This window comes from Limulus polyphemus, unplaced genomic scaffold (assembly GCF_000517525.1).
Source record: "Limulus polyphemus unplaced genomic scaffold, Limulus_polyphemus-2.1.2 Scaffold1199, whole genome shotgun sequence".
Taxonomy (NCBI): domain Eukaryota; kingdom Metazoa; phylum Arthropoda; class Merostomata; order Xiphosura; family Limulidae; genus Limulus; species Limulus polyphemus.
The window spans coordinates 144,130-169,753 of NW_013666809.1; the positions used below are offsets into that span (position 1 = coordinate 144,130).

General features: G+C 34.2%; 1 protein-coding gene across 2 annotated transcripts in view; it reads left to right on the forward strand.

Annotated features, from left to right (window-relative positions):
* The window catches only part of LOC106462572 (chordin-like), a 146,537-nt gene that overhangs the window by 114,668 nt on the left and 6,245 nt on the right, over window positions 1-25,624 (forward strand). The window contains exons 10-20 of one of the 2 annotated variants that reach the window (XM_013922507.2): window positions 244-388; window positions 2,381-2,484; window positions 2,857-2,976; window positions 5,702-5,849; window positions 9,938-10,167; window positions 12,584-12,715; window positions 14,893-15,066; window positions 15,667-15,760; window positions 17,800-17,945; window positions 18,096-18,204; window positions 22,785-22,856. In XM_013922507.2, coding sequence (XP_013777961.1) covers window positions 244-388; window positions 2,381-2,484; window positions 2,857-2,976; window positions 5,702-5,849; window positions 9,938-10,167; window positions 12,584-12,715; window positions 14,893-15,066; window positions 15,667-15,760; window positions 17,800-17,945; window positions 18,096-18,204; window positions 22,785-22,856 — 1,474 coding nt within the window. Of the gene's footprint in view, window positions 1-243; window positions 389-2,380; window positions 2,485-2,856; window positions 2,977-5,701; window positions 5,850-9,937; window positions 10,168-12,583; window positions 12,716-14,892; window positions 15,067-15,666; window positions 15,761-17,799; window positions 17,946-18,095; window positions 18,209-22,784; window positions 22,857-25,624 lie in introns of both variants that reach the window. The other variant, XM_022389867.1, reaches the window with a different exon arrangement.

Genomic DNA, 25,624 nt, shown 5'->3' on the forward strand with positions numbered 1-25,624 from the left:
CAAATGCGACTGTAGCTTTTTCCCCAAAACTTTGTTTTCAAAATAAGGATGCGTCTTATATTCCGAAAAATACGGCATGTTCCTTGTTCATCTCGAAATCATTTTTAATGATATGACAACAATTATAATATGTAATTATGGCAAACTGTGTAAAATTATGAAATCTACAATTTAATTGTTTCTGAAAACTAGTAATTATAAAACATAATATGAGGAGCAAAACGCGTTGTTTTCTTCCATTAGGACTATAATTCGATTGATGTCAAAGTAGACTTGAAAGAAGACGACGAGTCTTTGCTTTCTCAAGGGAAGCTGATTTTGGAAATTTCATCGATAGATGGCGACCGTGTGTTGCGAGGAAGAATTTTGCCCAAGACGACTTGTAACAGTTAGTTTATTCGATTTTTATTGTCTTTATTTGATACTTATGGCTAAAGCAGATTATTTCTTTGAAATTAAAAACTTTTCCTGATATTTCTCATTCCAACAGTTATTACTATTAAAACCCATTTAATATTGATCACATACATGAATTTAGCGTTTGAATTCAATTACTCTCCCAACTGTTCGATCTGGAATACTTCCTGAATTTAGATTCTGTTAGTTTCCGGTTGTGTAGTGTAACAAATATATCATGGTTTCATTTTCAGCTGCATCGTGAGTGTGTTTAGTTAACCAAAAATCTCCTGGATGTAGCTTCTGAAAGTGATATGTAATCAGTAAATATTTACAATGAGTATCATTTGTAGAGAGTACAAGCCTTTTAACTACCAGTAGTGTTTCAGTTTGTAATAAAATACAAATTACTGTTTGGTGGAGTGTGTATAAATCTATGAAGCATTTAGCAGTAGTGCATTTTAGGTAAATAGCACAAGACGTAACCACATGGTAATAAGTACTCTAAAAAATAACTTAATAATTTATGTATTCGTTATATTCATCAATCAAGGTTGTAAGAAGTTCAAAATTAAAACTTTATACGTGTCCAAGTTTACGAAGCTGCCGTAAGAGTACAGTGAGAAACTCCGAAGGCCTGGTATTTCTTGAATCAATTAATAAGAGAATTGTTTAGTAAAACGTTTTGTCTGGCATTATTTAAAAAAATATCGCTTCGCTTACGAATGTAAATTGTAAAATTTGGAAAATTTATAAAGTTCATTTTGTATTATAATGTAACAAACAACACCTATGTTTATACATAAATAATTCGTTAACTGTTGTTGATTGCCGTGTTCGCTTGAAAAATTTAATAAACAAGAAGATTTGATTTAAAAAAGATTGTTTAGGTAATTTTTCATTCATATTTCTTGTTTGTTTTTGTTGAAATAATATTAGTACTAAATCAAACTAAGTGTACAACAAGTCATTACATTAATGCCACACGTGAACTAATATAAAACATTCTTACTACACAAAAGTAAAAACATTACTGTTTCATGTGAACTAATACCAAAACATTGTTACTGTAAAAAGATAAGAACATTGCTGCCACACGTGAGCTAATAGAAACAAAATCCTCCCAATGCAAGGTAGGACACTGCACAAATTTCAATAGGTCATTATTTGTATTCTGTTACAAAGGTAACATAAAAATCGCTAACTGAAAACTTCACAACCGATAATATTAACCATAAAATGGTTTAAAATGGGTATTTCACTTGATTATCAGAAGAGAAGTAACATCAGAAAAATATCATCTAAATGAAACGTTACTTGATTACCAATACAAAATTAATAATAGAAAATCATGCAACAAAGCACGACATCGCTGATAGTAGAGAGTATAACATTACATACATCATATACTACTTGGTTGCCAATAAGATTTAGCATTAACAAAGTCACGTGACAAAACACCACATATATTCAAAAGCCTAATATCATATATATGGGACACTGCTTGGCTGCCAGTAAAGAATTAACATTAAATAGATCTCACCAGAATTTACGTTCTGCAATGAAAATCCAAAACCAGAATATTCAAATACATCATAGAACTGGTAACAAGGAACGTACATTAATACAGTAACTTTGTGAAGAGGTTGATAAATAATATTTATATACAATGGGAATACTGTTATAGGTTTTGATATATAACAAGAACTTGATGAAACCTTTGTATATAAATACACTAATTACTGCTAATTAATTTTCGTTTATCAATAGAAACCAAATTACTTTGATAAAAAATGGCAATTTTATTTCACATCGTGAATCGGTTTAGGTGTTTTATTTTTAAAGCTTCTTGTCATGTTTAAGATTTATTGTTATTTCAAAGAACAAACAAAAATAAGTAATTTAAGAATATAAAATCACTTATTCTTCCATATAAAGCTTGCTTTTTATAACTAATCCGTTATTAATTTCCGTTTTGGTTTAGTTGTTCAGGCTGTTCTTATCCCCAATGAAGTAGATTTTGCTGGTAACCAACCAACTGGTTTTGGTGTTTTGTCTCTACAGCGCGATGGGTCGATTTCCTACACGGTATGTATGATGGTATATTGTCCTGTTCGTTGTTTTACAAACATGATGATAAAGATTGATACCTGGAGTTAACATGACGTAAGAAGTTAAGTGATAGAAGCTGAACGAGAATGGTTCAACTCCTAATCTTTGAATAACAAGTTATTTAGGGATAATGCCTAATGTTTTAATAGACTTTTCTTACAAATTTCCAAGTAATATAACTGGTTCAATGTGAACTTCCCATTTTAGAAAGGATTAATCATTTTCATGAAGGCTAATTTCAACTGGTCAAGTTGGACATGTTGATGTTAAAGGTAGTCAGATCTAAATATCTTTAAATATATTCTTTAATATTTTAACTCGTACATCAAATCGTTGTTATACTGATAGATTCGTGCCGAGAGAATGACCAGTCCTCTGGCAAAGTTGGCTCTTACAACGATAGGTCCAAGCAAAGAGGACGTGAAGACAATGGCGGAAGTGAACAAACCAAATTTCCGGGATTTTTGGGTACGTTCTTCCTCAAAAATAAGTCTAATATAATCTGTGAAATCCAATACTACCGGTCAGCAAGATACTTTTGTTATTGTTGTATATTTTAATATTTATGATTACGGTTTATTACAAAGTTACCATAATAACTTTCTTTTACCCCCTCCCCTGCTTAGCAAATAAAACACGTGCAAGTGATGAATATGACAAATAGATAAATTCACATTTTTTATAGTGAAATATCGATAATGCGACGAGTGTTTTTATCCTTTAGACCATCGGTATTTAAACAAAGAACTTATAAAAATACGTATTACATATAAAAGTACGCTAGGCGTGGCCAAGTGATTAGTTTACGCAGACTGCGAATCCGAAGATTTATTACTCGTGATCAAGATGCTGCAAAAAACTCGCCCCTTACATATAAAAGTACGCTAGGCGTAGCCAAGTGATTAGTTTACGCAGACTGCGAATCCGAAGATTTATTACTCGTGATCAGATGCTGCAAAAAACTCGGCCCTTACATATAAAAGTACGCTAGGCGTGGCCAAGTGATTAGTTTACGCAGACTCCGAATCGTGATCAGATGCTGCAAAAAACTCGTCCCGTATTTTGGTGTCGTAGGTATGTTATATAGGAAGGTAGCCAGAGCGTTGGCGGTGGATGTTGTTGACCAGCTACCTTCTCTAATCTATCAGCTCAGCGCAGATAATATTTGTGTGAAATTCTGAAAAACCATATGAAATCTTGCGATATCTGAAATAATTGTATTGATGAATGGAAAACATGGAAACTACAAATTATTTTTTATCAAGATGGTAATACCTTGTAAAGTAATTTTAAAGTTGTGTATATCATAAAGTTTTTTGTTTTAGATATTAAAGTGATCGTAACTGTAGTGAAGTCCATATATTAATAAGTTAAGTTTCAAGCTTGAGCTTTTTCTTTCTTAAATATCTTAACTTTAGATTTCCAAGGTCATGAATGATATAATTTGGTGGTTTATAATTTAGTCTCATCAAAGTCTTAAAAGTTGGTTTATGAAAACTTCAGTAGTATTATTTTGGTTTACTGCAACTATAAAGTACAACCGTGTTATTCTCTTTTCGAGGATGTCTGTGACCTTCAGGAGTAGTTCTGGGAAGCAAAACCTCTGTCAACAAGTCATATCACAACCAGCCCGCCCTCCGGTGGCTGTTGCTAAAATTAAAATAAGAGGTGCAACATTCGCCACCAAGCACACTGTGTTAGGCAGTCGTCCAAACCTACTTCATTCCAGGGACTGTCTGCTAATTTCCAACTGTTCTTTTAACCAGTTACTGATCAGTATATTTTCAATGTAATCCGTATTTCATAGCACACTGTACACGTCATATTGTAATAGCTTTGTAGTTATTGTTATCAAAACTAATTATCATATGTAACTCTTATTCTAATTAATATCAGTGGAACACTAACTTTACCCAACATATATTAACTACTTTTGGTTACCACACCGAGACATAATATTGTGTTATCATAACTAGCACACACACACACACAGTGACTCAGCGGTAAGTCTGAAAGCTTTATAACACCAGCCCTCCAGTGGCACAGCGGCATGTCTGCTGACTTACAACGCTAGAAACCGGGTTTCGATACCAATGGTGGGCAGAGCACAGATAGCCCTTTGTGAAATTTGATGTTTAACTACAAACAAAATTACAACATTAAAAGCGGGTTTCGATACTTTTGGTGGGCACAGCACAGATAGCCCATTATGGAAATTTGTGTTTGACTCAAACAAACAGGATGCTCATTTACCGTATAATGACACATTAGTGCTACACTTTGCCAACATTGGAGAACCTTCCACTTCTGAAGTCTGCTGCTCTTGTGTTAAGGAAAGTGTTTACTTCCGTGCGAAGATGCGCTAATAAGTTGACTGGGGTGTTTTTTTCCCCATTGTAAATACCTTAACCTACCAGTATCAAGCAGTGTAAATTTATAATAATTTTATGATACTCATCTAGCAAAATTATCGAAAATATAACCATCATTCTTGCGAATCAGTAACTGTTGTATTCATACTTTTATTGAGGAAATAAGCAGACATAGCCATTGTTACGCATCACAAGTGTAATTATTGTAAACTTCTTTCTTTCTTTTTGTGCAGACAAGAAACAATGCAACCTAACAGTGGTAATTGATATATTACATTATTTACATGTTTTTCTTTTTAGTTAAAAACATTGTTGTAAAAAATCTCATTTTTCCTCCTTAAATATTTAGTCCTCCAGTGGCTCAGGGGGTAAAATTAGTGGACTTATAACGCTAAATAATTGACTTCTATTCTCACGGTTCGCAGAGCAATAGCCCAATATGTAGCTTTGTGCTTAACAACAAACCCTAAATACTTTTTAACTTCTGTATCTCTTAACCAATTATCACGTAAATGCCTGTTAAATCCTTATTCTCCCCCCCCCCACCACCAAAAAAATTCAAAAATTCAAGACTTCACGGAATTAATTGTCCTTGTCTTGTAATACTTTACTTATTTTACTCACAATGGAATATTTTTATAACGCTTTTTACTGACTGAAGACCTACAGAACGTTGATATAACCACTAGCGATTTGTGGGCATTTCGGTTATTACTGGGAGCATTCGAAGACATTTGGAGTTGTTCCTGTTAACAGTGTTGTCAATTAAAATAGTACACTAGGAGTGATTGTATTATTTATTGCTGTTGTTTCTACCACAGGCTAACGGTACCTTCAGTACGGTTTCATCCAGAATTGCAGAAAGTTTACTACTTGATGACTTGAGCTTGCAGCTAACGACGACCAAACATCGACAAGCGCTGGTTGGGCGGATACGACAAAGACTGTACACTGAAGCTTTTCTCAATGGTAAGTGGCACCGTATATGTAATTTTGTAGTTTCAAAACGACGTGTATTGTGAATATCACACATTGTTGACGGCAGTTTAATTTACAAAGAATTGAAAAGGTTCAGGAAAATTAAGATTTTTGAAATGTATATATATATATATATATATATATATATAAAGAGTTCAACTGTAGGTTTTTAGTATTGTTGTTGTTCCTTTCTGCGGTTAAACAAGTTTTTGTTTTTAGTAACGAATCTTAACTTAAAGGCATAATACTAGACTGTAAATTTATTTTGACAATCTCCCCTTTCCCTCAATGAAAAGCTAACCCATTGTATAATCGTTACTTCATCTTAACATCTAAAAATAATGATCCTTTAATACCATTAACACCATTATATTTACATACGGATGATGAATTAAGATTTCTATATAGCTGGCTTATCTTGGCAGCAAAAGAAGATCGCACCAAAGAACCTCAAAGAACATTGAGAAAGAAACTATTCAAAGCATCAAGTATAAAGCATTATCATATTACCTGCTGATAAAAGTAGCAAACTTGTTATCTCTAAATTAAAAAAGAAGTGATATCGAGCTGGGCCTGACTGTCTCAAAGCTTATACATTTCTATCTTTGAAAATGTTATTTTTCACTCACTTTACTGACTGATAATTTCACAGTTAATCTGTATCACGTTGATATCGCACTTTGAATCCCAATTGCAAGCTACTGCTCCACGTGTGTCATGCTGTCAGAAAGAACAGTACTTCATACTTAGTCGTCATGGGTTGTCTTACTTGAGCTGATTCGGTATTGACCATCTGGAGCAGTGACATTTATTGGAACACACTTCCTTAGCACACGTTACATAGCTGTTGCATACTATGACGTCATTACATACTAAAGCATTGATCATACGCTCTGTTAATGAGCAACTTTGCATAATCGTCCATTCATATTCCCATTTAGATCCTTTCTATGTGTTTCTAATGATTTATTTAAAAATACTGATATATGAATGAAAAATAAACATAGTTAGTGTTAGAATTATTGATTCATGCATCATACTTGTAGTGCTACAATAGACAAGATCATCTAAAATATACTGGAACCTTCGCTGTTGAATAATGTTAGTTGATGAAAGTACGGAAAGACTTTGCAGACAAAAGAAAGAGTTATCATAAGACTAGTTAGAGATTAAAGCTATTGAAGTTCAACATCCAGTCGGTAAGATGCTTGAAACATCTAGAACTGTTCAAACACGAGAAGAGTGATGCTCTTCTGAGATCCACTTTAAGTGTCTTGGACTCATCACCTAAAGAAATAACTCATTATCTCCTAGCATTTCTAAATCCCACTCCAAGGAGAGGTGTTCAAGTCTTCGACTCTACAATCTTTGCCAAACAAAAAAAGCAAATACTTGAAAAAAATCATACCGCATACTTCTAGGAGGCCATGTTCCAAACGCTATTAGAGATACGTTACAATTTGGAAGATAATCCAGCTCTTACTTTACAATTACTTACTGACCATTTCTAACACAGTATCAGCACTACATACAACAATCGGACCAATGTACTATTTACATGTTCCTCTTAATGAACAACAGTCACAAACTTTGGGAGTCGGTACAACTGAGATCACGGAGTTGAAGATGTAATGCGGATAACAGTATTGCCACTTAGCTGTACAAATACAGCACCAATAACGAATTTAACTTGCACGTTAATAGCCACGAAACCCGAAATCTCAGTTCACACAATGTCTGTGGAAATCTTCAGAAAACGAGCTCATGCTAGCCAGTATCTGTTTCAAAATCCTTTCATTTGTACTGTAAAATATTACATAATATAATATTTTCACTTAAGAGTACAAAAAGAATTAAAATAACTTTAACAAAGAAACCAAAGTCGTGAACAAGATATTCAAGCGGCTTGAATGTTCATCGAAGTGTAAGGATAAAAGAAGGTCACTGTGCAAGACATTTCTGAGAAGAATGTCTCTCGTCCTCCTTTTCTTTTCTTTTTTCAACCTGAGCTGCAGACTTCTAAGAATAAGCCCAAAATTTGGAACTCGTAAACGTTTAAAAAACAAGGAAAACTCTAAAAAAAGCATCCCCCTCAGAATACAGTCTAGCGATATCAAAGATAGAATACTTTCCAGTAAAAACAAAACAAAACAATCTTTACTTTCTGTTTTTGTGAGGAGCTGCACTCGTCAATAATTTTTGAAACGTTCTTGTAAAATGACGTTAGAATATTTACTAGTATCTTGAATGCATGATAAGTATATCCACATTTTATGTGAGACTTTAACTTTAGTTATCAAACAGTTGAATATAAAATATATATAATATATTGAGCGTCTTTGTTTTGAAACGCTTGACGTCGTTTCTTCAGCGAAGAACTCTTGTAGCTATGGTAGACGTCGGAGACTCATAAGGCAAAGAATTAAAAACACAAAGACTCAAAGAGATAGTTATCAGAGACATAAACAGTAACTGAATGATTCATGCTATCAATGAGAAATAAACCTACCATAACTGTCACACAATTGTGTGCGACTATTGCAGAATTTATCAGAGACATAAACAGTAACTGAATGATTCATGCTATCAATGAGAAATAAACCTACCATAACTGTCACACAATTGTGTGCGACTATCGCAGAATTTATCAGAGACATAAACAGTAACTGAATGATTCATGCTATCAATGACAAATAAACCTACCATAACTGTCACACAATTGTGTGCGACTATCGCAGAATTTTGTATGGTTTACAATATTGAAAACTCGAATAGAAATAAAATATATTTATTTCAAAGCGCCATCACGGAAATGAATACCAATTGATAGCTTTCAGCACCTTCAACAGACGACACAATATAGTATATGTTTTACTAAAACGTTAGCATTTATAAATATGCAACGGTTGCTAAATCTGCCAATAGAAGCACGGCAGTCAAGCGAAGTTTTGGTTCCGTCACACACACACAGTTTTTTATATTTCAGTCATAATCCTTTAGTATCTTAGGAGTAACTCCTTGACTGTTTTCATTTAACTCGGCAAGTTTGCGAACCATATCTGACCTACCAATTATGTATGAGGGCTTATAACACTAAAAACCAAGTTTCGACACCCGTGGTGGTCAGAACACAGGTAACACATTGTGTAGCTTTGTGCTTAAAACAAACAAACAGAATCGTACCATCTAATTCCAGTCGAGAGCAATATTATAAGTTAACCAATTGATTAAAGTCGTATTCTGCCGGCAGTAATTGTAACATGAGATCACTATCCTAATGAAGTTTGAATGAATGAGAGCGTAAGTTTTGGCTTAATATTAAGTAAACAAAACAGGTAAAGTAAGAAATTTGAGTGACAGTTTGTTCTTGGAAGACACGTGATTGGCGAATGTAGTAGTATACTATTTATTAGCTGTCTGATTTGGTGTCAAGGCAACTGGTGACATTATAGAATCCGATTTAATTAAAACATTAATAGATATTATCTTTTTTTTGTAATAGAATCACCGTGTAGTTGAGGGTCTTTCAGCTGTAACATATCTTAAACACCAATTAGCGTTTTAGTTGCTGTATAATCATTACCTGAAATTCTTAATGTTTCACCCGGAGTAACGAACAGAAAGAAAGTGAACCCAATGTTTTATTGTAAGGCTTCAACATATTCATTTTTTTCCGAAGGGTGTGATTTATCTTTCTACTTTATAAGTCTGCAGGTTAAACAAGCATTTCAACTGCGCAAGACACTGTTACGTAAAAGCAATACTCTCACACACAGTAAGAGACATAAAGGAATAGTTTGCTATATAGATATTATATCAATTTAGGTTCTCTCAATGTCTTAGCAATAAGTCCGAGGGCTTATAACACTAAAAATTTCCGCAATGGACAGGGCATTGTTGTCCACGAAGGAACAAAGATATTGTTGTTTTTTCTCTCACTAATTGCTACACACCATATCGTGTTCTTTTATTATTACAGTAACAAAACAGTTTAAACATTATTTTCACAAAGTACGTAACAATATCAACTGCAATGAGTTTAAACTTGAAATGAATTGTGTTTCTTTCGTCCAACTAAGGCTGCCCGTTCCTTCTTCATGGGAATACTTCAGCTGCAGGTCAAGTTTGGCTTCACATAGATCTTTTATGTCGACTACATTACCAAGTCTTTGTCAGTGGTCTAGCTAGTGATGAAGAAAACGATCCGAGCGGAAAGCGCCGACGCCATCTGGTGGAACTAATGGAAGTTCCAATCAATCGTCATAAACGAAATAGAAAACGAGTTCTCAGGAAGTTTGATGGTGAAGAAGTGAGTATTGAGAAACTATAAAGTTAATTTCTCTGTCGATACGTTGTTCGTTTAGTGATTAGTAATTACGTGATCTAATAGTCTCGTGACGTGTATCTTATATTAATGTCACATTGTTTATTCACATTTATTGCTTTCCTAATAACTATTTTATCTTAGCATATTATCATATTTTTATACAAGCTCGTTTCCCAAGTAATAACATATGAGCGTACATACGTATGTATAAAGTGACAGTTTTTAATATAAGCTGGTGAGTTATTTATCACCATGCATGTTGTGTAATACTGTATATTACTCTTCACCAGGTAAGAAAACCAAAACCCATATTATGACCAGCTGAGAAGTACAGTTTCAGTTCACCTTAGTTCATTAAAAGTAGATAGTTTAAAAGAATATTACCCAGCGGGGATTTACAGGACGTCAGTTGGGAAATTGGGCATAATTTTTTTTTTACTTATAATCACACATTTATAACTTAAATTTCGAATGAGTATTGTAGCTGTCTAGCTTTCGAGTTAGATGTGGTTTCTATATCTTTGATTTTTTAGTATATGATATCAAACATACTGAGTTCACGTTAGGCAAGAAAATTCATATAGCAGCTTAAAGCAGTATTACTCCCATATCAGAGCAGCTGCTGACACATGGTATTAGAAATAATTCTAGGAGTGGTAAATAAAGTAGGTATAAAATGCAAATATTATGAGATTACTCCGCCCCTACTATCTAAAATAAAAATTAACTGCACCAGAATAAAGTTACATGTTGATAATTCATACTGTGAATGGATATCAACCAACCAATCTGACGGTGCCGAACCACTATAATGATTATAGAAGTACAGGTGGTCATATTATGTCCGGCAGTAGTGTTGTAAATATGAATGCATCCATGTCTCCCACGGCAGAAATGGTACACGATGAGCATGTAAAGGTTTTGGTAACAATCAGCAATAGTTTGTTTTATGGCAGAGATGAAAATGGTATCACGATTAACATACAAGATCGACAGCAAAGCGGGCTGAGAACCCAATACAAGTGTGGTCTGCATCTCAGCCAATAGTATTGGAGATTTGTAACACAAAATTGATGGCACCCTGACTGTTGATAGGTACATGCAAATTCGTATCCATTATGTCATTCTCTCAGGAACAAACCAGTCATCTCAAGCATGCAACAAATGTGGTGAAATTATGCCTGGATTAAAAAGAAATCAATGGAACACACGCAACCATAGCTTGGCCTTCATCAAGTCCTGATATGAATATTAAAGTTCTATGAGAAGGTCATACAGCAACCACATAGCTTGGCTGAATTATGTATACAGGAAATTTGGAAATATATTTCTCAATTATTGATAAACCTACGGTAGAATAAAAACGAGGTATTTAAAGCAAATATATAATACTAGTGCATTGTAAAATTATTTGATTGTTTTATATTTTTGTTATAAAGTACTGTAATAATGAGAAACTACCATTTAGTTGCAGTCGCTCCTTATTTACAACTGATGTATGCGTATCACCTCTGCGTTTCCTTAATTATTTCCAGTACTGTCAATTTATACAACCTGCCTCTTATTTGTTTGATGTCTGCTTTATATTAATAATCTGGTCTGTGTACTAATATCATAATAACCATTGCACTTTAGTAATGATAGATCCCTGTTTATGTCATAATAATCAATATGTTAATGAAACTAACTAAGCGGTAAACTTCAGAGTCTATAATTCAAATATTATGGCTCAATCCCCGCAGTGGATGCAGCTTTGTGCTTTGTAAGAAACAAAAGAGTTAAGGTTGACAGGGGGATGGCATGTACGTGCGTCATTTTCCGGCAGTAGCAAGGGAGAAAGTTGAAATGATTGTAAAACTCGTAAACCTGATAAAAAAATTAAAGTAAGAGGTCTTGGAATCCTTCTGCATTATACTCAAGACTTCCTGGAGGTTTCATGGTGATCAAAGATCAGACGGTTGAATTTTCGTCAAGGACAAACAGACAGAGATACAAACACCAGCAGTGATGTTTTCGTTTTTCACTCTCATAATGATTGACTTATGATATGTTATTCCACAAATAACCATACCATACTAATGATATGACATGTCTGTTACTCAAATAAAACATACAGTGATTTTCACCTTTTATAACCATTTTACAGTCCATGTACTAGAAACATTACAAACGAAAAGCTTTACGTATTTGCTTTGAACGTCTTTTTCTTACTCATGCATATGCCAAGCTTATTAAAGTGCATACTTAACTGAATGCATGAAATGTAAAAGCTAAATTAAAATTTAGCGATCAGACTTTTATTCTACGTGTCATATGTCAGCATAGTACAATTTATGTTACTCGTATAAACTGACATTGTATTACTTCTGTTTGTGTATATATATTTGTCAATTTGCAGGTTGGTGACGTACTCGAAGATTTAACCAGGAATACATTCATAAACCTTGCTAATGGGAAAAGTTGGATTCATGTGATCACAAAAATTAAAGGCGCTGGAAAGACAGTAGATCTTCAGGCTCAACTGACCAATGTTAGTATTTCTTATAACATCATCCACAACCATTTACTTCTGTTGTAATGATGTCTAAATTGTTTTCGTGACAAATCCCGATTTGATAAAATTGTTTATATGTATTACATTACGTAGGACTTGTACTACGATTATACATCTGCTATTATCATATGGGCTAGTTAAGTTTAATGTCTCCACAGTTATAGTATAACAGAAGGATTATACATTTAGTCTAAAACAAAATCACGTGTTTCTACATGTTGTACATGGACGGTGTAGTATCTTTCACAAATGTTATCATTAAGTCTTCCATGTGGTCGTAACAAGTGCCTTCTCATAATTGTCTACTCGGTAGTATTTTTTTAGCACTTCACATATGCAGAATAATGGTAGGAGGTTTAGTCTTGTATTTTAAGATATCTACCAAGTTTGATTTTAATTAATGTTACAAAACAACACAAAGAGGAAGTTATTGTATTTAGCATGCTGGGCTGCTAAGTGGAAAGTTCGTGGTTCGTGTTTTATTATCTCGATAAATATACTTCACACTTTCACCTGTATGTAGTGACGTCATAACTATGATATACAATTCTAATATTCGGTAGAGTAGCTGCATAATAAACAGCAGGTTACTGACTGGTCGCCCCCTCCCCTTCTATTAGAAGTTATAAGGTAGGGATGGCTACGCCTGAGCGTTAGGGATCAGTGGTCTGACCGTTTATTCCATATGTTATACAAGCTACTGCTTTTCTGGTTGAAAATACCTTTATGTATTTACTGAAAAACGTCCTTCCATCACTCGAATTTCCAAAACCGATTTGAAACAGACTATGGCGTTATATTAAGGATATGTTCGTTGTAGATATTGATAAAAATAACATTAAAATTATATTTTAGCAGATTTACTTTGTCATGTACAGTCTATATTCTGTTTGTTTTGTTTAAATTTTGCGCAAACCTACTCGAGGACTATCTGTGCTTAGCCGTCCCTGATTTAGAAGTGATAGAGGGAAGGCAGCTAGTCGAAATAACCCACCTCCATCTTTTAGGCTACTCTAATTGAATAATGGGATTTGACCGTCACTCTTGTATTGTATTCACCATCCCAAAGTGCGAAGCGCCATTTGTTGTTGTAATGGGGCTCGAACTTCGGAGCCACAGTCCCAGCACGCTAGTCACTAGGCCTTATTTAGCTCATATATATTTTGATAGTGTATATGCTCGCCACCATATAATTGGACTATCTTGCTACACTTGAATTTAAGTTATTTCTATTGCAATAGCTATAGTGCCATTGGTATTACTCATACATTCACCCGGTACGACGTTTAACCTGTAGTTATATGTACAATAAATATATTGTAGCTTGTTATAATAATTTTAGTAATTAAACACCAGTTTTAGTACGTACGTTAGATTTTTACCACCAGTACGTTTTCTGAATATATAAGGTGATTAAGTTTTAATAGTATCGATTGCTCCGTATTTTACAAACAACGACATTACATAAAAAGCGTTATAATTCTAGACAGAGAACGTTCAGCAGAGAGATCTTGCTGGTAAAGGTTCCACGAGTTAAATTACTTGTGTTATCCGTGTTGTTGATGGCTTCTTTTATGATCCTATATATATACATTCTCAAAGTCTCATGAATAATTCTAGGACTATCTTGAGAATAATGTGATGTGTAATCTCTCTCTCTTTTTATTCTTTCATTCCCATAAAGAAATTATATGTGCTAAACATTATAAAACCAGTTGTATTTAAAAAAGCCAAAAATGGATGAATTAGGTCAACTAAACATTATAGAACCAGTTGTATTTAAACAAACCAAAAATGGATGAATTAGGTCTACTAAACATTATTGAACCAGTTGTATTTAAACAAACTAAAAATGGATGAATTAGGTATACTAAACATTATAGAACCAGTTTTTAAATACAACTGGTTCTATAATGTTTAGTAGACCCAATTCATCCATTTTTGGTTTGTTTAAATACTCCATTTTTGGTTTGAGTAGACCCAATTCAAACTGGTTCTATAATGTTTTTTAAATACAACTGGTTCTATAATGTTTAGTAGACCCAATTCATCCATTTTTGGTTTGTTTAAACAAACCAAAAATGGATAAAATGATAATAATTTAATAAGCCAATCTATTGAAACAGTATAGCTTTTTTTCCTTCTCCATGTAGCTGCTAGTACCCCAAGTCTGCCTGTCTGGAGAAGGCAAAACAAACAAAACCATTCCTAGTGATTCAGGAAGTCCTGTTGCGGGACGCGACAAATGTTACTTTGAGAGAGAAGAATACGAAGATGGATATCAGTGGCCCTTCTCTCATGATCCCTGTGTCATGTGCTTCTGTAAAGTACGAACGATTCGATTTTATTCTCATTTTAAGTTTCTATTTTTTGTCTCACGAAAAAAATGTTTTGTGAATTACACGAAAATGAACTATTTAGGATGTTTTTCAGTCACATAAGATAGTGATTATGCACGTGAAAAGATGTAACTATATCATTAGGAAGTATGATTTATATCATAAGGTTAATTTACGTTTCAAAACGATTATTCATATTAATTTAGACTAACAAGGGTGAAAAATTGCTAAGAATTGTTTTACAAAGTGGCTGAGTTGAAATGTTTTCTGAGCAAACCTTTACATCAAACCTGTCATACAAAAATATATATTCTGTTGAAATATTGTTCAAAAACTTGATTTTTTAACGTTTTTACTTTATAAGATAACTAATTTTAGTCGTGTTGTTAAACGAGCTGCAACGATTATATCCATTTATACAACACAAATATATTTCTAATGCTGATTGTTCAAGCTTTATTGTGTTTTGACCTGTGTTAAAGAAATCTGGTGGCCCATTTTACTTTAAGGCATTCTTATTGTAAATTTATCTTTACAACCTTTAAATTTTCCGATCATTTGCTTTACTTTTCTGTGGCTGAAATCAAGCGAGGAAAGATAAAATGCGACAGGATCATTTGCCCTCCAAGTGAATGCGAATCGCCGATCAACGTGGCTAATGAGTGCTGTCCCATGTGTCCAAGTAAGTTTCTAGCTCTATATTCATTCTCTGGAGTCGAAAATAATCAGTCATTATCGCTATGCTCTGTTCCATGTGTCAAGGTAAGTTTCTAGCTCTGTATTCATGTCTGGAGTCGAAAATAACCATTCATTATCGCTATGCTCTGTTCCATGTGTCAAGGTAAGTTTCTAGCTCTGTATTCATGCCTGGAGTCGATAATAATCAGTCATTATCGCTATGCTCTGTTCCATGTGTCAAGGTAAGTTTCTAGCTCTGTATTCATGCCTGGAGTCGAAAATAATCAGTCATTATCGCTATGCTCTGTTCCATGTGTCAAGGTAAGTTTCTAGCTCTGTATTCATGCCTGGAGTCGAAAATAATCAGTCATTATCGCTACGGTCTGTCCCGTGTGTCAAGGTAAGTTTCTAGCTCTGCTATTCATGTCTGGAATAGAAAATAACCATTCATTATCGCTACGGTCTGTTCCGTGTGTCAAGGTAAGTTTCTAGCTCTGTATTCATGTCTGGAATAGAAAATAACCATTCATTATCGCTACGGTCTGTCCCGTGTGCCTAGGTAAGTTTCCATCTCTATTTATTTCTATGTATGGAGGCCGACAATAGTCAATCATTGTTAAATAGGGTGTGAATGACGAATTACTGTGGTTAACCAGTTCTTCAGTTTGTATATTTAAAGGATGTGGATCACCTCTTACTGTTATCAATCTATCCTGTTCCATCCATGTATTCTTTTATCAGTTTATACTTAGCGAGGGTCAATCACCATTTACTTTGGGTAACTGGTGCTGTTCCACTTGTCCAGGTACATTTCACTCAATGTTTATATATACATAGTGTGAATCACCATGTAATGTAGTTAACCTGTGCTGTTCCACTTGTCCAGGTACATTTCACTCAATGTTTATATTTATATAGTGTGAATCACCATGTGATGTAGTTAACCTGTGCTGTTCCACTTGTCCAGGTACATTTCACTCAATGTTGATATATATACATAGTGTGAATCACCATGTACTATGGTTAACCTGTGGTGTTCACCATGATCAGATACGTATGTTTGCCACTGTACACTATGGTTATCGAGATCTGTTCTACATGTTAACATACGTTTGTTTCTTTGTTTTAATGCATAAGGTATAAGCCACTAATCAATACGGATGGCGAATACTGATACAGGTCTTGAGGTAAATCTAACTCTCATTATCGATGTTTAGAGGAAACGGATAACGTTTTCTGTACTATCATTTAATCAGTTCGTTTGTCTAAGAGATGTGTGCTAATATCTTTGTGACATTGATGTTGTTACTGGACTTAACACTATTTTAATACTCATATTGTCAATTATAGAACTGTATTGTGAATTTCCAGTTGACTACCTGCACTGAATTTCTCTATTTTGCATTATTACCGTATTAAAATCATTGAAAATAAACATTCCTAGTAAAGTTTATCCCTCATAACACCACAAGGCATCGATCGCTTCATAGACAAGATCAGTATAACCCTTATTGTAAAAGATGTAGATTTTAGTAACGTCCTCCCCCTCCCCTACCCCCCTTTTTTTTGCTTATACTTGTTTTATGAATAACAATGGACACTGAATATGTTTCCCCATTGTTTTTTTTTACATGATGGCTTTTGCAATATAACTAACAACAAGAATACCTAACACTCACAGAATAGTTTGTTTAACTAGAGAAATTCCATCTCCATGATGTAGCTGTAATGTTGATAAGTGGGCTCATTTTCATTAGGTGTTCTTGGGTTAGGGACCAAAAAAAAAAAGAACCACTAGCAGTGAGTGTACCCAACTGATGACCTGTGGTAGAGTAGTCATAGGAGATTTTGGTAATTTCTCAGTTAGGATTATTATTAACTGTAATTATTATTGTAGAATTTTAACAGCTCTTCTAGTAGAAGCTATGTCATAATGGCCATAGCTCTATCACTAATAATAATAGGAACTAAGAGATATTTAAGAGTTTAACCTCATGATATTATAACACGTGGATTTGTCTGGTTTTTTCAATATGTGTATAGAAGATGACCATTATCCCCACAACAACATTTCTGAACCTCGAGTCTGCTACTTTCACGGAGACAAGAAGTTTCATCTAGCTGGCACCAGATGGCATCCCTATATCCCTCCCTTTGGCTTTTCACGATGTGTTATTTGCAAGTGTGACGTAAGTGAACCAACGTGACTTTTTCTGTTTACTAGCAAAATGCACGCTTATCTGATGTCAGATTTTGATGCTATTTAGTAAATATAGTCGAGTGTGAGGTAATTATTGGTATATTTTTTTTAGTCATCAAGTTAAAAAATTGTTTAACAGGTTGAAACATTAAGGGTCATGTGTCGAAGAAAGAAATGCCCAGTGTTGCCATGTGCTGAGGGCGACACCTATCGAGAGTATCCACTGGACTGCTGTAAAAAGTGCAAAAGTAAGTGTTAACTCTTCATATTTGAGAAATGTAAACTTTATTTCAAACTTGTGAATACTGGGTCGTGAGCTTCAAACACACGCAGACTTACAAACAGTGATGTTTCTCAATTACAAATTACGCGTGCAAGCTATAATTATTTCTTTAGATGTCCAGTAATAAAAGATAAAAAATTTTGTTTCTGAATATAAACATCATTTTGATTCAAAGACAGGGCAGGTTTTGGATTTGAAAATTGCTTTATTCACACACACACACAAAAACGTTTATTTTTATATCAAGAAACGTTGAAGTAAATTCTGATATTTCGTGATAATATCTAAAATAAGCAATATATATGCGCTAGTCTTGCCCGACTGGTTGGAGTTTTATTAAATACCCCGAGGATTTCCCGCCCTTCATTCAGCGAGCTTTGTTCACCAAACTTCCCCTTCATCATAAAAGGAAAACAATCAAACATTGAGAAAATAAAAACATTTTTCAAGTACACTCTCAAAAAAATCAATAAGAATGGCGCAACTTCAATTTCAAGTACACACACACACAAATTGACAACTAGCTTTTATTTATATTAGATTCTAATTAGCGAACAAAAGAGTAGTACCACGTCAAAGTTCATAACCTTTATTTAAATGTATGAAAAACATATATATATATATATATATATATATATATTTACTTTTCAATTTATTCTTCACACTTGGTGACGGGGAATCTGAGGGTTGCGGGTTTGAATCCTTGTCCCACCAAACATGCTCGCCCTTTCAGCCGTGGGAGCGTTATAATGTGACGGTCAATCCCATTATTCGTTGGTTAAAGAGTAGCCAAATAGTTGGCGGTGGGTTGTGATGACTAGCTGCCTTCCCTCTAATCTTTCACTGCTAAATTAGGGACGGCTAGCGCAGATAGCCCTCGTGTAGTCTTTTGCGAAATTCACAATAAACAAATAAACTTTATTCAGCCATTTGTGAAAGGTAACTGCTAATAAAAAAAAGAAAACTATTTTAAAAAGGGACATTTGGAGATAATATGCAAAATGGACCATATGCGGTTGGTAGTTTAGGCTGAACATTGGTCAACAACTTTATTATTAGGATAATAAAACCATAGATACGAGATAAAATTAAAGAAGCTTGGAGCTTCCATAAGAATCCCAATAACGTAATACAAAAATAAATCTTTAACCTTCCACCAGGACTATTAGAAATGTCTGTCTGTGTACATGTGTATATATGTACGGGTAGAAAATTCTCACCAGGTTCAAACGAATCTACAATTATAAACACAAATACGGTTTTGTTTTGTTTTTGACTTGTTTTGTTATATGTTATTTTTATCTGTACTCCTAGTTTTTAACTTTTTTTTTGAACAAAGAACGCTTTGTTTTAACTTTGAATATTTTCGAGATATATTAACCTTAGGTTTTACTTTAAACCTCTACATTATTTTTTCTTTTCATTATCACCTACTGCATAATAAAATGTTCTCTTAGACCTTAGTAACTGTAGAAATATTCACGTGTTATCACTTACTTCAGCATGTTACTGGTGTTGGGTGGACGTTTGGAATGTAGCGGAATTTATGAATATATTTGAGCGTGAAGCGCTGTCTGTATTGGAATTACTCAGACCTTAGTAACTGTAGAAATATTCACGTGTGTTATCACTTACTTCAGCATGTTACTGGTGTTGGGTGGACGTTTGGAATGTGGTGGAATTTATGAATATACTTGAGCGTGAAGCGCTGTCTATAATGGAATTATGAAGCGCTGTCTGTATTGGAATTACTTAGACCTTAGTAACTGTAGAAATATTCACGTGTGTTACCACTTACTTTAGCATGTTACTGGTGTTGAGCGGACGTTTGGAATGTAGCGGAATTTATGAATATATTTGAGCATGAAGCGCTGTCTGTATTGGAATTACTTTTTCTTCTTTCAGAATTTTTGCGCTAAGCTACACATAGGTTATCTGCGCATAGCCGTTCCTAATTTTGAATTGATAAACTAGAGGGAAGGCGACTAGTTAACTGCATCTACCGCCCAATTTATGATGATTTGTGGCACTGTGTATTATATTATTGTCCATTTGTGGGTAATTAGAAAAAGTCTTATGCCACCTTTTTTTTATTTATTTTGAACTTCAAGATCATTTAGAGGTCAAAGGCTCAAATGCATGTGTGTGTGTGTATATATATATGTATATATAATTATATATATATATATACAGAGAGAGATAGAGAGATACTTTTTAATTCAAAGAGTACAAACAACAAGTTAGAATCTATATAAAAAACAAATATGAAATAAATCCTCTTTGTATTAACATAAGGTTTTATGTAGGACCAATTTACTAGGACGGGGAACTAACCCCCCCCCCCTTTTTTTTCCTGTAGAGTAAGGTCAATTCAGTAATGATGTCATCAGAAACCTTTACGGAAAGTTCACAATTTATTTTCAGTATTATGGAGACTAGTTTACACTAAAAGTGCAGAAATTATTTCGGAAAAAAAGAATATTTCTTCCTTGAATTGAGTTTTATTTATTTTTCCAACATATCTATCGTACATTATAGTCATGTGATGGTTAATTTAAGACAGCTGTCGTTGTGTAATGTTGGAACCTAATTTCCATCTATTGAACCTACTTAATTAAGGTAATCCAATATTACAAGCAGATGTTATTAATACGTCGCTCTATCGTACATTATAGTCATGTGATGGTTAATTTAAGACAGCTGTCGTTGTGTAATGTTGGAACCTAATTTCCATCTATTGAACCTACTTAATTAAGGTAATCCAATATTACAAGCAGATGTTATTAATACGTCGCTCTCCGGTGAGACTTACAAATCCGGGGTTCGCGGTGGACAAAGTGCGAAAACAACTTATTAATATCAAACATGAAATTCTTCGGCAGATGAAGCAATACACGCGTTAGTTTGTCTTTAAGTGTCTTGTACTATATTTATAGGAAAGTACCTGTAATACTTTATACAGTTTTACAGGATAAAAGTAACTTTTACATCTAACAGTTCATGTGGTAATCCAGTTTTCTCACATTTAACTGCATTTGAAGCAAAAATCATTATCAGCCGATAATTAAACAGTGTCATTATAATCAGTTATTTAAACTTCATACTTAAGGTTCGTTATCACCATCCTGTCAATATTTATTTAATGTTTTTTCACACAAAACTTGTGTGTTCATTTAAGATATATTCTGATACGAACAAAAACTTTAAAAAACGGACATTTTACCTTTCTAATTACTTAAAACCTGGTGTGTGGAAAGCTTATCATTATTATTTGTGTAACAGAAAACAATAAGGTACGCCCTCATGCATGTCTTCTACATAGTCAGGTAAATAACTCTGAATTTTGTAGACTACATTCATAGCCGCCTAAGTTGGTTCATAGGCCTCGATGATACTTTGGTTCTGCAAAGAGACGTATTGTTTATGTACATGTATAATACAACCACCAGGGGACTTAATAACTGCACCCGAACACCAGCATTAAAAATAAATAAAGCGTTCTATCCAGAAGCCAGAGTTAACTGTAAATAGATAAAGTACGCCGGTATTAATTAGAACTAATGCATCCAAGTACGGACATTTAAGGAGACAAAGCTCCAAATATCGTCTGATTTGTTTAGTATGGGCAATATCTCTACACCAATGTTCTCAGACGTATACCATCCCTGGGCAATATCTCTACACCAATGTTCTCAGACGTATACGGGATGGTATATACTTCACCTTGAAAGGAATGTGAAAAATACATGAATAAGCATGTTATCATGTTATGGTGACGTATAAATAATTACTTTCATTTACTGATTTCATGATGAAATACATACTTTATGTTTTCACACACACTTCCTAGCATGCGCAAGCAATGCAACAGCTTCACACGTTTTTATCAGTTGTTTGTTGTTGACCAATGGTAATGAATAGCTCCATGTGTAAACAAAATAAAAATTGTTTCCATTTCGTGGTTTAAAAGTTACATTGCCCGAAAGAAGGCAATATTGAAATATGTGTTGGTCACATTAAGAGTATTTAGTGAATAAAACCTAAAATGACCTAACTTGACCTTTAAGTGATCTAAAACGGATGATCCAAAGCCACCAAGCTATTCTAGTCAATACAATAATCACACCATAAAGTAGATTTGAGCAAATTTACAATCTTCTTTGGGAGAAAAACCTAAGTTCGATCAACGTAGGAGGTCAACTTTACGCCACTTGCTGTCTTTCGGATATTCTCAAATGACCTATAAAGTTGACATAAAAAAGTGGCACTAGAACTTGAGTATTAGAGACCATAAAGAAGGTACCCATGTATGGTGCCATAAATTAAAATGAAGTTCCCAATGAGCTAAAAATTCTAACAAAAGTTTCTGCATATGTATAATTGTTGTATAGATGTATTATAACGAATTTTATGGTCTATATAGTGAAGTTGTTTTGATACACAAACTATGTAAGTAGATATTTATGTTCCGTGGACGATCTAACAATTACGGATAATAGTTCTTCGTTGCTTGACGTGTCGAAAAATGTATTTTATCTATGACAGAAAATCATCGACCTGGTCAACTTGGAGATGAAGCAAATTCTAGAAGTCCTCAGGAGCTCCTGGCAGCAGGAGGTAAGAAATTATCTTGTATGTTTCAAAATGTATTTTGTGTAAGTAGGGAATAACACTGTGGTAGTGCTTATTATGTTCTATCGGCCCAAGTCAGGCAGATTTCGTGTATAATCTGAAGATTATTACAGCTAGAAGTAGTTACTATACCTTATTTACTACACAGTGTAGCAGAAACTTCCTCAATGTCGATTGGAGCGATTTTTAATGAATTAGAAACTGTTATGTATCACTGATACTTGGAGGGTATTTTTACTGAATAACTAGTGACACTATACAATATATACGTTTTTTTAATGTTGACAAATTTAAACTTAGAATCACTAATTGGAAATTTGATTGTTATTTGGTCCCTGGTAATTCCTCTACTTGAGAGTGACTGCTGTCACTCCCGTTTGCTCCCTCTACATAGATCTAAGGGGAGCTATTGCTCCCCTAGTTCCTGAGCCACGCTGTATTAACATCAGACACATAACGTCATGATAATTATATCAAATTAAGGTGACAAAGAATGGACAATGTATTTCACAAGATGGCTAAGTGTTTTCCTCAGATCAGAAAATTGAGATATTCATAATTCCTGAAAAATTAATAATAAACAGCTTTCTATTTAAAACGTCATTTTTATAGCACCCCCGTTGAGGAATAATTTAATACAGATATATTGTTAGCTAGAATGCCTCGGTACACCTGAACAAATTCAATGAATTTTGTTGACTTTGTTTGTTGCAGTTGTACTTAAATTTCAGAAATTTCGAAAACTATAAGACAAACAAAGAAATAGACGCAGTGTTCGTTTGTTTTCTTTAAAACATCTGCACTTATGTCTATTTCCATACGTCTATCTTTCGTATGACTGGATTTCTTTATACGAACATCACGATACCTGTTTGAAGAGAGACTTTTAATAGGGTTATTCAAAACCACACCCCATAAAGAAGTGCACGGAAAGTGGAGATCTGTAGCAACAAAGATGTTTTATGTAACGTTCACCCACTGCAAAACACAGACTTTAGACATGTTTTTTTACAACGGGTTAGTAACACACAAAATATTTATGATGCTACAATTCATCACTTTCCGTACACTCCCATATGGGGTGTGGCATTTTTTTTTCAAGCTTACTAGTTCTATGTGATAAACCTTTCGAAAGTTTCAATTAATTATTGAAAAGATACGGTGAAACCACTGTGAATAATCTTTCCAGTTTAAGTGTAACCCGTATTCCAGAAAAATAATTTAAGTGTTTCTAAATACTTTTCCAACTATGAATAGCTACTAAGGGTGTTGAGCGATCACATAGTTACATATCGTGCAGCTTCTGTTCATAACATGTCCGGCCCGGCATGGCCAGGTGGATAAGACGCTTGACTCGCAATCTGAGGGTCGCGGATTCGAATCCCCGTCCCACCAAACATGCTCGCCCTTTCAGCCGTGGGGGCGTTATAATGTGACGGTCAATCCCACTATTCGTTGGTAAAAGAGTAGCCCAAGAGTTGGCGGTGGGTGGTGATAACTAGCTGCCTTCCCTCTAGTCTTACACTACTAAATTAGGGACGGCTAGCGCAGATAGCCCTCGTGTAGCTTTGCGCGAAATTCAAAAACAAACAAACAAACATAACATGTCCTTATGGTATATTTAATAATCTTCAGTGGTAAAATGAGCTGAAAATATTTTGCTGTAAACGCCCCAACTTACTATTAAATTATTCTTACAATTTTGTTTTCACGGAGCTTTTACCATCTTCGACTTTGTGATATATTTTTAAATTTTGCTTATAACAGTTACTGAACCCTTGATAGAAATTGACAAATTGCTATTCAAGGAGCAGCAACAGCACCAAAGCTATTAACGTAATACAGTACGTGTAGTAACTTGCAAAATCCGAACTTAATGTTTAAATAGTATACTCTTAGAAACAGTCTAGTTTTATGATAGCCGTGCAAGTTTTAGAAGTTGAAATGGGATTTATATGGTATAAACTTCGGTTTATTCACTATCCACTTTCATAATTGAACAGGGCCCTTAAGATATTCCAGCTGTCCAGTATTGAAGTGGTACCGGAATACTGTATGTAACTTTAATAAATTTGATTTGGAATGATTTCAGAGGTTTCATAGAGAACTTGCAAAATATAACGCATCAGTGGTGTGACAGCCATTTCTCACAAAGTGTTCTGTCACAGATTATTTTGTTCATAAGACACTCGGTCATTAATGATGCATCAGTCAGACAGAGTATATTGGAATGTCATTATTCATAAGACATTAAGGGTTCATCGGAGAGATTGAACGGAAGCCTAGATTAATCAAGGCTTCACTTGGATTACAGAGTGACCCAAAATTACACGAAAAAATTACTAACCTTTGTTTCCGACTGTGTGAAGCAATATAGCACACATTGTTCATGCTCCACAAGTCTACCAAAGTATCTAATAGAAGTATACTAGCTGTTGTGGTAGGTGTACAAACTTCCTGTCTCTGAAACACATGTAAACAATTTTGTTAACGTAACTTCCGGATACCGTGTTTATAATTCACACTGTATGTATAAAACTGTATTATATCACCATGTTAACAATAACTAGTATGTGTGGACAATATAAATCATCTCTGTATATAAATTTTATCTTTATAAAGGCTTGGTTTGCCCAGTAATACTGTGCTTTCTTTATGAATACGAATAGAATGGGCACACCCACCCACCCACACACACACACACACACACACACACACACACACACACACACACACACACACATATATATATA